Source organism: Schistocerca piceifrons, chromosome 8 (assembly GCF_021461385.2).
Source record: "Schistocerca piceifrons isolate TAMUIC-IGC-003096 chromosome 8, iqSchPice1.1, whole genome shotgun sequence".
Lineage (NCBI taxonomy): Eukaryota > Metazoa > Arthropoda > Insecta > Orthoptera > Acrididae > Schistocerca > Schistocerca piceifrons.
In genome coordinates, this window is record NC_060145.1 from 86200031 (window position 1) to 86215606 (window position 15576).

At 43.4% G+C, this 15576-nt stretch overlaps 1 protein-coding gene across 1 annotated transcript in view; it reads right to left on the bottom strand.

Annotated features, from left to right (window-relative positions):
* The window catches only part of LOC124711961 (cytochrome P450 6j1-like), a 94702-nt gene extending 87335 nt beyond the window's left edge, over positions 1 to 7367 (bottom strand). The window contains exon 1 of the mRNA XM_047242243.1: positions 6971 to 7367. Coding sequence (XP_047098199.1) covers positions 6971 to 7359 — 389 coding nt within the window. The 5' untranslated portion in view covers positions 7360 to 7367. The remainder of the gene's footprint in view (positions 1 to 6970) is intronic.
* Between the last annotated feature and the right edge of the window lie 8209 nt (positions 7368 to 15576).

Consider the following 15576-nt stretch of genomic DNA (forward strand, 5'->3'; position numbering starts at 1 on the left):
AAGAAAGGATCTATTCAAAGACCTAGCTGATTCATAGACTTAGATGAGGCAGATGAGACGATTGAAAAAGGTGACAGAAGGGGGTTTGTTGGGTTTGATGAATAAGAGGATACAGGAACTCTTCCACAGGTCGGGGTAGGAGCCAGTAGAGAGGATTACGTTGTATAAATTGGCATAGACAGTCAGGAAGGATATGTGGCGTTTCTGAGGTGGTGGTAGGTGATACAGTCATGACCAGGGTCAGTGTTGCATTTTGACTGGAAAGTAAGTTTAATGTCGTGCACTGTGATGAAAGTGTTTATGTTTGAGGGGGGGTGGGGGGCAAATGATCCAACCGAGGTATCGGTGCGTTCCATTATGGTGGGGAAAAGGGAATAATCCGAGTGGGGATCATCAGGGACGGAGAAGACCTCAGAAAGGTGGGAAGCGAAGTGGTTGGCCTTACTGAGGTTGTCGGTAAGGGGCAGTCGTTATGGAGAAGGGGGTAATGGGGTGCAGAATGGGAACCAGTAAGGCGATGGAAGGCTGACCAGTACTTGGAGTTTATAGGGAGGGTGGCATTGAGTCGTGTACAAGGCTGGCACCAGTCCCGTCGTTTCTCTGCTGTAATGGGGTTCCATACAAGTTGCAGCATTTCCCAGTGGCATTGGTGTATCCCTGTCACAAGTGGGCAGGAAGGAGAGATAGAGGCGGAGGGATTCTCAGAGGAGGAGGACAGCCGGAGGAGGGAGAGTAGGAAGGTGGGGGTGGATGGAGCTAGTGGGAACATGGGCCTCAAAGACGTCAGTAATAGCCGTCTGAAGGAAGGACGAGGTGTGGACGATATCGTCAGAATGGTGATAGGTAAGAGCGTGGCTTTCGACCTGGGTAGCGATGGATTCCCAGTAGGCATCCCAGATGGCGCGACGGTACTCATCGACTACCTTGGGTGTGGGTGCAAGGTGGGGAGCCAGAGACAGGTGATGAGCAGAACACTCCAGTACTTGCTCCATCCTTTTACACCTGGAGACTGCACCACTGCGCATGCAGCCACAGATACAAATGGCACCAGAGACGTTAATCGGGGGCAAAGAGGTATGGCATACGCATGGAAATAGATCATGGCAGCACAGTCGATCCACACTGTGATATTGATGTATCATCGACCTGCACTATCTCGACATCTTTGTCATTTTATTACAGAAATTGGCGGATTCCATGATTTTCCCAAGCTGAAGCCGCTATCTGTATTAATTAAATTCGTCGCCAACCGAATTTCAGTTGCTTCCTTCACTACTGAGTCCCAGACAGGCGAAGTCGAGGCTAAAATTTCGACGTTATCGTACACCATAGAGTGACCAGTGTCAATACAGTGCTCTGCAACCGCAGATTTATTAGTTTGTAAGAGGTGGGTGTACCTGCGGTGCTCTGTGCATCTCTCGTGGACAGTACGTGTCTTCTGTCTGATGTATGAACGGGCTGCATGCTTAGGGGATCTTGCAAACCTCAGGCTTCTGAAGCACCAGATCATCATTAACGGAACCCAGGAGTGCTGCTGTCTTTGGTGGAGGGTGAAAAACCACTTCCACTTTTGCTTACTGAGGATCCGTCCGAAATTTTATCGATCATAGTAAAAATAATCACCTATTCCCTTATCCTGACTTCATTATAGCGCTTCAAAATTTAATACATGCGTACAGTGTCGTGCAAGGAAAAATGAAAATCGGAAAACAAGGTTGTTGTAGCACTGGGAGAGAATCATCAGTTGGATACATAATTTACGCTACCTAATGACGATACAAGTAAAATACAAACAAAATTTTCCGGAAACCGCTAGACCATTCCTAAGAAGCAGGTGTTTTATGACATCAAACTGAGGAATACAGCCTTACGCACTTGAGTGCATAGAACGTGAGAGACAAGAAGTGTGGTGCATTCTTGAGAGAGTAGCTGCAAAGTTTGCAGCGGTATGTGTCAGCTATTCGTCGACAATATTTTATGGGGAAATTCAGAATTGCACACAACTGGAAACGAATCTCCAGGCCGGTGCCCATCAACTGCACGGGACTGCAATTAATTTCATATACACAGCCGTAAAAAAATAGTACACCTGGAAAGACGACATTGACTTTGTTCCAATGATGGACTATGTCACCTGCGGATTAGCAGATGTCCTAATAATAGTTTCAGCATCGACCGGCAACAGATAGAATAGTAGCATAGCTACCAGTGCACTACCTGTGTCTACACTTTAATAGGGAACACTCACACCCAAAACCCGCACTTTGGTGCAGACATGTGAAGCAAGCAGGTAACCGTGCCACGGAGACCCACTCGTGCTTCGTGTTGCCAACTGAGCGAGTTTGAAAGGGATCAAATTGTGGCCTTCTAAGTAGCAGGATGGCCATTCAGAGAATGCCACCCTAGTTGGACGTGCTGTTTAATTCTTGCAACGATGCTGCACCTGTGGACAAGGTTCTGCTCGTCAACACAGCACAGACGCCCGCCAAGATAGTCGTATTGCAAGGGCAGCCGTGATGTATCGTACAGCTACCACAGCACCGAGAGACGGCTTGTGAGCCCAGACGTATCAACACGAACTGTTGCGAAACGGTTATTAGCAGTGGGACTACGGGCGAGCACACTTCTAACGCATAATCACTCACACCATAGCATAGACGTGCAAGGCTCCAATGGTGCCGTCAGAGGAGCACTTGGAAGATGAAATGGCGCGAATGGCCTTCAGCGATGAAAGCAGATTCTGCCTGCACTCAACTGACCGTCATTTCCGCGATACGACGTAGACATGGCGAGCGCTCTGCCATAGAGTGCATTCATCCAAAACACACCGGCCCCACCCCAGACCTCATGGTCAGTTTGGGATAAACTACTACTCCCATACATATTTCATGCTTCTGGAGAGGACCCTAACCAGAGCTCCGTACGTGCAGAATGTTATTAGATTCGCACTTTTACGTTCTTGTGATTGGAGGGTGATGTGTTGCTCTGACAGAGTATTTCTCGTCCACACCCTGCCTGTGAAACTCAAGATGGTCTGAACGACGTGCAGAACTTCCCTGGCCAGCACAATTTCCGAACTTGTCTCCAATCTGGCACGTATGACATACGAAGTGATGAAGTGAATTGTGTGACTCGTCAACCAGCACCCCATACAGAGCAAGTCGAGCAGACGTGGAATATCGTATCCCAGAACAGTACTCGCCATCTGTACGATCGCCTGCATTTCCGCCCATGGAGGCTGCGTCACGTACAGGCTTTGCAGCATGCGTCGAAACATGGTATTTGAGAACACGGTTTCCTTCTCCCTAACGTCCTCAATTATTTGTAGGCTGTATTCCAATCTCTGTCTTCCTCTACAATTTCCATCTTATTCGGCTCCCTCTAGTATCAAGGATATTATTCTCTACCATTCTGTCCCCCCTTTCTTACTAGTGTTTTCCGTGTATTCCTTTCCTCTCCGATTCTGCGCAGAACCTCGTCATTCTTTACCATATCAGTACACCTAATTTTCAACAATCGTATGTAGCGACACATTTCCAATGCTTCGATTCTCTTCTGTTCTGGGTTTCTCACAGTTCATGCATCACTACCATACAATGCTGTGCTCCAAACGTAAGTTCTCAGAAATTTCTTCCTCAAATTTTTGCCTATATTTAGTACTAGTATACTTGTACTTCTCTTGACCAGGAATGCTCTTTTTCCAAGTGCTAGTCTGCTTTTGATGTCCACCTTGCTCCGTTCGTCATTGGTTATTTTGCTGCCTAGGTAGGAGAATTCCGTAGCTTCATCTACTTCGTGACCATCAATACTCATGTTAAGTTTCTCGCTGTTCAAATTTCTGTTACTTGTAAATACTTCTGTTTTTCTTCGATTTACTTTCTTTCCATATCCTGTACTCATTATACTGTTCATTGCATTCAGCTGATCAAGTAATTTTTCTTCACTTTCACTGACGATAGCAATGTCATCAGCGAATCGTATCATTGACATCCGATCACCTTGAATTTTAATTCCACTTCTGAATCTTTCTGTTATTTCCATCATTGCTTCTTCGAGGTATGTATTGAGCAGTAGGAACGAAACACTACGTCTCTTGACATACACCCTTTTTAATCCGAGCACTTCATTCTCGGTCCCTTGCTCTTATTATTTCCTCTTGGCTCTTGTAGATGTTGCATATGACACTTCCCTCCCTAATGCTTACCCCTATGTTCTTCATAATTTCTAACATCCAGCACTATTTGCCGAACGCTTTTTCCAGGTCGACAAATCCGATGAAAGTGTCTTGATTTTTCATTAGTCTTGCTTCGTTTATCAACAGGATAATGTCATAATTGCCTTTCTGGTGCCTTAACTTTCCTAAATCCAAGCTGATCGTCATCTAACACATGCCCAATCTTCTTTTCTATTCTTCTGTAATTTATTCTTAACTTCATCTTGGATGCATGAGCCTTTAAGGTAACTGTGGGATAACTCTGGCACTTACCGGCTATTACAACCCTCACCTTCACACCAACGCGAATGTTTTGTTGCCACTTCCCGGAATGGTTTTGGAAATTCTGTGAAATGTTTTCCATCATTCTGCCTTATTTGATCTTAAGTCTTCCAAAACTCTTTCAGATTCGGTTTCTAATAGTGGATCCACAATGTCTTCTAAATCGACTCCTGTTCCTTCTTCTATCATACCAGACAAATTTTCCCCTTTATATGCACTCTTTCCATCTATACGTTCTCTTCTCTTAGTGGAATTCCTGTAATGTTACCACCGTTGCCTTTAATTTCACCAAATGTTGTTTCGAAGTTTCTGCATGCTGAGTCTGTCCATCCGACAATCATTCCTTTTTTGATTTCTTCACATTTGTCATGCAAACGTCTCGTCTTAGCTATCCTGAATTAATAGTTGCTTCATTTCTCAGCAACTTTTGTGTCTGTGCTCTTGGATTTAAATACTTTTGTACTTACGTCTTCCATCGATCAGTTGAAGCATATCTTCTGTTACCCTTTGTTTCTTCGCAGTTACCTGGTTTATACCTATTTTTCCTTTGCAGCTTCTGTGACTGCTCTCTCTCTCAATATGTCCATTCCTCTTCAAGTGTACTACCTACTGAGAGCAGTATCAACAGCCTTAGAAAACTTCATTCCTTACTACTTTCATATCCCACTACTTTCCATATTGGTTCGTTCTCACATATCTCCTAAACTTCAGCCTAGTCTTCATCACTATTAAACTATGATCTGAGCTATATCTGCTTCTGGGTACCCTTACAATCTAGTCTCTGATTTCGGAATCTCTGACTGCCCATGATGTAATATAACTGAAATCTTCCAATATCTCCTGACCTTTCCCATGCACACCTCCTCCTGAAGTTAAAATCTTCGGGGTTATGAGGCCGCGTCATATTTCTTCTAAAATGATCGATGTTTCGATCCCTCTGCTGGGATCTTCCTCAGGATCTTCTGGTGTCCACTACTGCTGCTGTGTTCTGGCAGTAGTGAACACCAGAATATCCTGAGGAAGATCGCAGCAGAAGCGTCGAAACGTCGATCATTTTAGAAAAAATATGAAGCCACCTACTAATCCAGAAGATTTTAACTTCAGTGACAACGGCCACGAAAGCCTGCAGACTTACATATACCTCCTCCTGTTGTGATTCTTGAACAAAGTGTTTACTGTTACTAGCCGAAATTTATTACATAACTCAATTAGTCTTTCTCCTCTCTCATTCCTTGTCCCGAGTCCATAATCTCCCATAACCCTTTCTTTTGCTCCTTTCACCAACAACTGTATTCTAGTCCCCCATGACTATTAGAGTTTCATCTCCCTTTGCGTACTGAATTGCCTATTAAGATCCTCATATACTTTTTCTGTCTCTTCATCCTCCGTTTGCAACGTCCGTATGTATAACTGAAGCATCGTTGGGTGAAGGTGTTGGTTCGCTGTCGATTCTGATGAAAGCAAGAATGTCACCGAACTTTTCATAGTAACACTCTCTGTGCTCTACCTTCCCATTCATAACGAATCCTGGTCCTGTTATACCATTTTCTACTTCTGTTGATAGTACCTCATGCTCATCTGATCAGAAAAGCTTGTCTTCTTTCCATTTCACTTCACTGTCCTCCACTGTATCTAAACTGAGCCTTTCCATTTTCCTTTTCAGGTTTTATAGTTTCTATACCACGTTCAGGCTTCTAAGAATCCATGCCTCGACTCGTAGAACGTTATCCCTTCTTTGATTATTCAGTCTGTTTGTAGTGATCACCTTCCTCTTGGCAGCCCCGTCCCGGAAATCCGGATGGGGGTCTATTCTGGAATCTGTGTCAATGGAGAGATCATCATAGCACCTTTTCAATTGCAGGCCACATTTCCTGTGGATACACATTATGTATCTATATTGCAGTGGTATCCATTGCCTTCTGCATCTTCATGCCTTTAGGGACACAATCCCGCCCCAAGGACCAGAGAGTGCCCTGAACCTCTGTCCACTCCTCTGCCTTCTTTGACAAGGCCATTGGCAGATTGTGGATGACTCGCTATACCGGTTGGGTCGCTAGTGCTGACTGTTATTCAGAATTTAAGTGATGGCGGCTTTCGAACCCGGGACATACCACGTTTTTATTACTAATGCTACAGTTACACCATGGGTGACCGGGCTGCCCTGTTATTCTGTAAATGTTTTTATTTCGTATAGTCCATATTCACTCTTGCGAAAATAGATATGGAATGAATTGCAAACCTCTAACAAGGTGTACAGTTTTCTCCCAGCAGAGTAGATGATTATATTCTAATTTACTGCAGATTTAGAAAACATTTGTGTCATACTGATCTGATTACCTCGGTGTCAAACTTATCGCTGTCAGTGTCATGTGGTAACGTGTTCTTTATGGACCTGTGATTCCCTCGCGTTGCTACAAATTGTTATCGGTGAATGCATACACATATTCTTGCTGTAGAGAATGAGATAGTGCTCACCCTTGCCCATGTTGTCCAAACAAGGACATGTAAAGCACCGGATCAGCAGCTGGATCGCATTTCGCATTGGTGGCGTAGAAGGTAGAGAAGTCTGTGGACATGATACGGCCCACAAGTTCTGGGTCCTTCACCATCAGCAGCGGCTGGTCGAAGGCGAACATGCCCATAAAGGGGGTGTTACCAGCTCTACGGTAGCACTCCAGCACTGGTTCCCCCATGTGCTTCTGACCGATCACCACACTGCCCATGTTGCCGACGAAGGGAATGGGCTGCATGTAGGGGATTCCCAGCTTCTTCCAGTAACCGAAGTTCCGCGTCGTGTACCAGCAAAGTAGGGGTACCAACAGCAAGACTGCATCCAGCATCCAACTGCTCGTCACTAGCGCCATAGCTCAAGGGAAACACTGTAGAAAAATTACATTGCTGTTAAGAGATTCAAAGAGGTTCTTACAGTAATTTGAAGCCATAGTGACCATTCATTGCACACAGCAAAGGCTATCATGAACACGAAGTAGATATACTCTTACAAAGCATAACTAAAAACAAAATCTTACAAACATACTTTGCTAGCGCCGACAGCATACAAAGACCTAAGCATTCAACAAAGCCATGTTTTGGAGCCGGCCGCTGTGGCCGCGCGGTTCTAGATGCTTGAGTCCGCAACCTCGCTGCTGCTGCGGTCACAGGTTCGAATCCTGCCTCGAGCATGAATGAGTGTGATGTACTTAGGTTAGTTAGGTTTAAGTAGTTCTAAGTCTAGGTGACTGATGACCTCAGATGTTAAGTCCCATAGTGCTTAGAGCCATTTGAACCATGTTTTGGAGTCATCTCATACGAAATAACCAAGCTGTTTGAAAACATTGATATCAGGATCACTTTCGCCACCAACAACAACTCAAGAAATAAACTGGTCCATGACATCATAAAGCCTACACGGAAACTGAGAAAATCAGGAATTTATTAATTTACATGGAGTAATAGCAACAAATACTACATTGTCCAAACAGGAAAAAAGTATGAGTGATAAATTCTTTCTTTTCCTTTCCTTGACCTACGTTGTACGTATATCTGTGATGGTGTACAATGTTTTTTGTTTTGTTCTATGGTATGAAATATGACTACGTTTTCCTTTATGTACATTGATACATGAAAATTGTATTAATTCAGTTTCAAGCAATGTTTGAGCTTCTATGTAATGTTTTTGCTAAATACACTGTGCAAACGTAAATTTAATATGGAGAACTGTTATATAAACTGTGAGGCGAGAGTGGTATCGATAGTTAATCTGAAAAGTGACAGTTAGTGGGCGTCCAGTATCGTGTCGTGTAGGCATGTGTGTTTTGAACCGTGTAAGCCTTATGTCGGATGAAAACACACGCAACCTCATGCACTAGTTTATATTTTTTGAACCCAATCAGAACCAAATTTTGACGTGAACACTATGAAAGCAAATATTAGACCCTATGAATAGTGTTAGCTTCGCTGAATGTTGTAAATAACTATGATAATTCAACCGCGGATCGACTGTGATTTTTATTGTTGAATGTAGGGTTTCATGCAAGTCGTCTTCTTCAGTTGAAACTTCCGGGCAGCGAGGCCGTGATCTATGTATAATGGATAGAATTCATCTCACGCTAGGTGAGGAGAGCCCTACGTCATAGTGACATAGGTACACGTCATCGTGAGTTTCACGAGTTGTCCTATCGACTGTCGTGTGCATTCTGTACATATCGACTGTTGTGTGCGTCTTGAATCTGCATTGTTATTTGTTTGTGTGTTTTTATTGTCTTCTTGTCCGGTGTTGCTAGCTTGTAACGTCGTTCTGAACATGGTCTCTAAAGGGGATGAGAAAGCTTTCGAGGAGATCCTAAAGGATAGCCTGAAATACTTTGCCATCGGTAACGACGGCAAGTATTGTGGTTTCTGTGATTCGGAGGAAGATATCAAATGACTAATAAGTCATAAAACGCACAATAACATCCCAAATTGTTGGGATTACAGCTTAATAATCAAGACATCTGGGATGAGTATACCACACAACTCCTGTCACTTCGTTTGTACACATGTATTTACATTTAGCTTTGACGTTATCGGCACAACTGCGAACATCGATATACGTACTCATGTAGTAGATGTAGGTCATTTGCGTCACGATGACGTGGCGTTACGTCACTATGACATAGGATTCTCCTCACCTAGCGTGAGATGAGTGCTACCCATGTATAAAACTGCTTCCTAACGTTTCGTCTCGAACTGCAGGAGACATCTAGCGAGGTAACACGGATACTGCCTGGAAGTATTGAGGGGCTGTCGCATTTATAGAGGGCACCACCATACTCCACGTGGTGCCACTGTGTGACTATCTCTGGATGGCGACATCTTTCTCGATTAAAAACAATCGATTACTTTTAATGAAGACTGGACGGGCGGCACTGTACTCCCAGCAGTAGAAGAATTCTTTCTGTGCACCGGTCAGCTTTGCCATACGTCTCGAACGAAGACGACGATGCGGCCACACCTGGGCAGGTGTCGGCTTCCGATGGCTTCCATGTATTAAGAGCACAGGGAACTTGCTGCTAAGAAGCTATTGCATCGTGTATGGGGAAAAAATTGCGCTTGCGTGTCTTGGAAGCTGTTCCACTGTAATATTCTGACTCACCTGCACTGTGTTGAATCCGAAGGTGGATGTATTACTTCGTGTGTTTTGTAATTTACGAGCAAGTGGAATAAGAACATTTTGTAATCCAGCTGGTGTGGCTGGAGTTAGTGGCTGATATTTCGCGCTTAGTCCAAGGACTGTCGTTTAAAGCATCTTTTGGTATTTTAGAATATCACCACTTGCTTTGGGACATTGTTTCCTGAGTTCCTTTCTTGTTCCGCTCAGTTCGATTAATATTCTCCAAGCCCAGTCCCGCGTGAATATTATTTATTTCTAATAAAATATATTGGTGTCATACTATTTTGTTTATTATTAGAAAGTTATTTGTATGTCTGTGTCATGGACAGCCAACTTTTAAGAGAGTTCTGTGATAGGTTTTTTATGATTTTGGTTTGTAGGTTTCTTAATTCTCAAACACGTTCGAGGTTCATCTGGAGACAACTCCTCCTGGCAGAGAACTGTCTTCCTCTACAGTTTGTACCCCCTCTGGTGTCATGTAACGTATTCCCTGATGTCTTAACAGATGTCATATCATCATTTCTCGTCTCCTTGTCAGTGTTTTCCATATAATCCTTTCCCCACCGATTCTGCGCAGAACCTCCTCAGTCCTTACCTTATCGGTACACCTAAATTTTAACCTTCATCTGTAGCACCACATCTCAAATGCTTCAACTCTCTTCTTTTGCGGTTGTCCCACAGTCCATGTTTCACCGTGCTCCAAACATACATTCTCGGAATTTCTTTCCTCAAATTAAGACTTACGTTTTAAACTAAGCAGATTTCTCTTCGACAGGAACGCCCTTCTTCCCGGTGTTAATCTACTTTCGATGTCCTCCTTGGTCTGTCCGTCATTCGCTACTTTGCTGCCTAGGTAGCAGAATTTCTTAACTGCCTCTACTTCGAGATCACTAATCCTGATGTTAAGTTTCTCGCTGTGCTCATTTCTGCAACTTCTCATTACTTTCGTCTTTCTTTGGTTTTGTTCAGCCCAGATTTGGTATCCATTAGACTGATCGTTCCATTCAGCAGACCGTGTAATTCATCTTCACTTTCATATAGCATAGCAATGTTATCTGTAGATCTTATCATTAATATCCGTTCTCCTTCAGTTTAGACTATTAACTGTTTTTAATCGTAACAAATAGTTCTTTGTGATCTTGCTTGGTCTTGTGGAAACTACTTGTAATTGTTCGTGCTACAGAGGAAGTATGTCTATGAGGGAGGTGCCTGGCGTAGCGGAGTTACAGAAAGACGAGATTATCTACGAACTGAGTAGTAACTGATGTGACACTTACGGAAGCGTGGCCGACATGGCGCGCCGGTTGAAGGAAACAGCTGATCGGCCTGCAGGCCCCCTAATCTGTCAGTAGCTGAGGTGAGTGGGGCATTTCTTAGCACTGCGTGTGCGCTACCAAAGAGATCAGTTTGTCTGTTTTTGAGCAACAGGTGCTTCGCTCTCACAGCTTAGTAGAATTAAAGCTCGTCTGGTGCATTATACTAACAGAGCTCGGGATTTACTTGTCGTCATTACCGAGGTTGGACATTGTAAACAGTTACACGATTCAGTTGAGGTGTTAGTTGCGAGAATGCAGGGATATAGCTGTTCTGGTGACTTGGGGGCAGAGGAGATAACCTGGTCTGTGGGTCCGATGTTCTGTGTGAGTACTAGTCAAGAATCTGTTTTGTACACCTGTAAGGTGGCTATAATTTCGCACTCTGCAAGCACTCACCCACATACTTCGCCGTGGACTAGAGCCACAATTAGGTATCATTTGATAGGTTGTACATCGAATATATGAATATTTAATGGAGACTGACATTGCCACGTATGCCTTGTAAATAATTATTAACGCTTTTTGCATGAAAGGGGACGGATTATCTTCATTATCAGAACGGCGTAATTAATGATTGACTACACTAGTAGAGGTTGGAACGACAGTGGAGATGAAATGGCTCTGGGTGGAAGGCTCGTGCAGGTATTGCTACTGCTTAAAAACAGGAAGTAGCTAGACAGACGTCATGGCACTTGAGCTCTGGAGCACAATAGGGTGACGGCAGGCCGCTATTGTAGCAGGACCGGAAAGATAACCTTCCCTTCTGTGTCAAAGGATGAATGAGCAAATGTATTTCTAGTTGCATGCTTGGTGGTAGCAGACAAGCCTGTCTGCTAGAGAACAGTAGGACCAACAGTGGAACAGGTAGCTACGCTTTTCTATTCTTAGTATGGTCCTGTCTGTCCCTTGTCATGTTGGTATAGGAAGCTGCTTCTCTGGTCACTTCCGAATGTATCTGTGAAGCACCCTCGGTAGGGGCCCACGCCAGTCTGTCCGCGGCGAGCGTCTGAAGTGGTAAGATCTCTGGTTAAGCGCGTCTCTGCTAAGTCCATAGGACAATAGATTTCTTAAATTCAGCCTAACTGAAAATTTAATCACCTTTATTTCAGGTTTAGATCTAAAATATCTAATGTTATCTTAAATTGCAATGCAGTGTAATTCGAGTGTGAAGTTCAGAATATCTTCCAGTAATTCCTTTGTCACTACTTTGTGAGTAAAGTGGAACCATGTGTTGATGATCTGCAACTCTAACTAAGATCATCAATCTTAAATGCGAATGTGCGTGAGATTATAACGTCTCGTCTTGACAAAATTTTTCAGTATAGCAACTTTTCTTTATGTTCAACCCGTGTGGGGTGTACTTTGTGAGAGCAGTAGCATGTGCTTATACAATTGTTTGACCCATCAGGTTAATAGTAAGACGATAATAACCAGTTCAAGGTTTTTCTTTCGTAAATTGCGTTTCGATGTAATTTATTTTCATTATCAAAATTATTGTGGAGTTACACTCTTCGTGTAAACCAAGTTGACCACGTGAAGCATGTGGTGTAATCATCAAAGTAGCCCTCAACTATTCTTTTCGGGAAGATTTCACAAAGAGTTAGTATGAATTTAGTATAGCAGTGTGTGGTAATTTCATGACAGACAGGATTGCGCTACGAACGTAACTTCTTTGGGTGAAAATTGAATCGGTTGGTTGTGATTAACTTCCACTTGCATATGTTTCAACGTTCTTCGTGTTATTTTATGAATGCAGTGTTGTATGCAGCCTCCCAATCTTGGCTCCATATTTGATGTGCTCCGTAAGATTACAAACTCACATTTTCACAATCCTAAATAAGGCACCAGTTTAGTTATGAATCAAGTTTAATATGCTGAAATTTTAATGGAACAATGACCAATGTTAAAATTAATGTCCAAATATAAACTGATTTATTTATTTTTATTTAAATTCTATTTTGATATATATATCACCGATTGTCATAAGATGACTATTAAAAGATTATAATTAATGTTAGTCTGGTTGGCAATTTGGTAAACTAGACTGGATACCTGGTGAAACAGTTGCTCAGTAATGCAAGGACAAGTTCCCCAGATAGCTCACAGCTTTTAACCCGCTTTTATTATTTTGAATATCAGCACCGCTTTCAGAACAACTTAATGCATCAACTTTATAACCGGTATTAGTTCTATTAGTTCATAGTCGGTAAATTTACTCACATTGCCACTATAGATCACAGTAGACACTGAAATTACATTAATACGACTTGTCATATTGAAACTATAATTTCTTAATTAACTATGGGACTATGTGTGTTAAGCCCTGGTCCTGTGTAAGATAGGACCTTATGGCTCTAATCAGATCAGGTTATATAATTAAAATTAAATAAATTTCTTTTCCTGTCCCACTCGCAAATAGAACGAGTGAAAAACGATTTTCAATATCCCTCTATATGTGCCCTAATTTCTCGTATCAAATCTTCATGGTCATGATGAGAAATGTTCACTGGCGGCGGTAGAGTCGTTCCGTAGTCAGCTTCAAATGCCGGTTCTCTAAATTTTCCCAGTAGCATTCCTTTTGAGTTCCCAAAACATCTCCATAACACTTGTGTGTTGATCGAACCTACCTGCAACAATTACAGCAGCCCACCTCTAAATTTCTTCGCTTCTTCCTCTAGTCCGACCTGGTTGGGATCTCAGACACTCGATCAGTACTTAACAATGAGTCGCACTAGTATTCCATACACGGTCCTCTTTACAGTCGACCCAAATTTCCCAAAAATTCCGTCAATAAACCGACGTCGATTATTGGCGTTCCTCACCACAATTATTGCATGTTACTTCCATTTCACATCGCTTTGCAACGTGACGCCTGTTTATTCAGGCGAGGTGACTATGCCAAGCGTCACAGTACTGATTCCGTATTCAAACACTACGCTATTACTTTTCCTTCTAACCTCCAGTAACTTAAATTTTTCTGCACTTGGAGTTAGCTACCATTCACCATACCCACTAGAAAGTTTTTCCAAATCACATCCTCCTATTGTGAGTCAACGGCGTCACCTTCTCATACGGCTCAACGTCGTGAGCGAACGTACTCAGATTGCTGGGCACCCTATCCGCCAGATCATTTACGTATACAGAAAAGACCAGCGGTCCTATCACAATTCCCTGGGGTGCTACTGATTATGCCATTGTCCTGCATACTAGTTTCTATTACTCACATAAGTGGGAACCTATTCTATATGCTCGTAACTTCATTAACAGCCTGCAATTTGGCGTCGTGTCAAACGCTTTCCGAAAATCTAGAAATATGGAATCTGCCTCTTGCTTTTGATCCATGGTTCTCAGTATATCACGTGAGCTAACGGCAAACTTGTATCGCCTAAGCGATGCTTTCTAAAACTGAGCTCATTTCTGGACAGTAGAGTTTCCATCTCGAGGAACTTTATCGTACTCGGAATGAGAATATGTTCAAGAACGGTGCAGCAAACCGAAGTGAAGGGTATTGGGCTGTAATTTTGTGTGTGCTGTATCTTAATCTCCTTACACTTGTGTCCAAAATTCAAGCAACAAACAGCTGTTTCGCCGTTCCGTGTCACATTCACGATGTAATCACACAAAATGTTTACAGGTGTTCGTACGATCGTGTTCCCCATGGAAGATGGCATTTTGGTCAAAGGACAACCACACTGACCATGACGTCAGGACACCTATCAAACGGATAGTGTTTGTTGGTTAGTCCCACATCCATAGTCGCTGTGTACACAGTTGCAGTATGACACAGGGAAGAGGCCTACCCCACTCTCCGTGGTGGAGGGACACAGGAGAACTAGAAGCGGCACAGTTGCTAACTGATGTTGGCCTATGGCTTAGTGTGAATCGTTGTTTCTCGGGTGTGGCGACAGTTTACAGAGACCGAAACTGTATCCCGAAGACCAGTGCAGACCGTTATTTGGCTGTAAGGGCACTGCAGCACCGCCTTAGTGCTGGACGGCAACTGGCATCTGACCTCGCATAATCCCCTGGACGTGTTGTATCGACACAAACGGGGTACAGAGAGATTCGGCAGAGTGGCCTTTACTGTCGGAGACCTGCTGTATGTGTTCCTCTGACGGGTCTTCACAGAAGGGAACTTCTAGAGTGGCGACGTCAACATGCCACCTGGGCAGGAGAAAACTGGACCAATATTCTTTTCACAGATGAATCCCGATTAGATATGGAGACTGATTCTCGACGGATTCGTATCTGGAGGAAACGGGGAACACGATTTCGGGACCCTACCGTTGTGGGAGAGACCGATGTCGAGGAGGATGGTGGGGGGGCATGGATTATATTGACCACTTGAACACCTCTTCATGAAATTGTACTGGTTGATAGGCAAGGTTTAATTGCAGTCAGATATCGTGACGAGATCTTTGGACTTTATGTGCGGTTGTCGCGAGTTGCTCTGGATCCAGACTTCGTACTGATAGACGATAATGCTCGACCCCATATAGCACAGGTGGTTCATGTTTTCTTGGAAACGGAAGATACTGCACGCATGGGACGGCGTTCTTGCTCTCCCCGTTTGAAATCCACAGAGCATGTCTGGCACGCTGTAGGGACGGGTG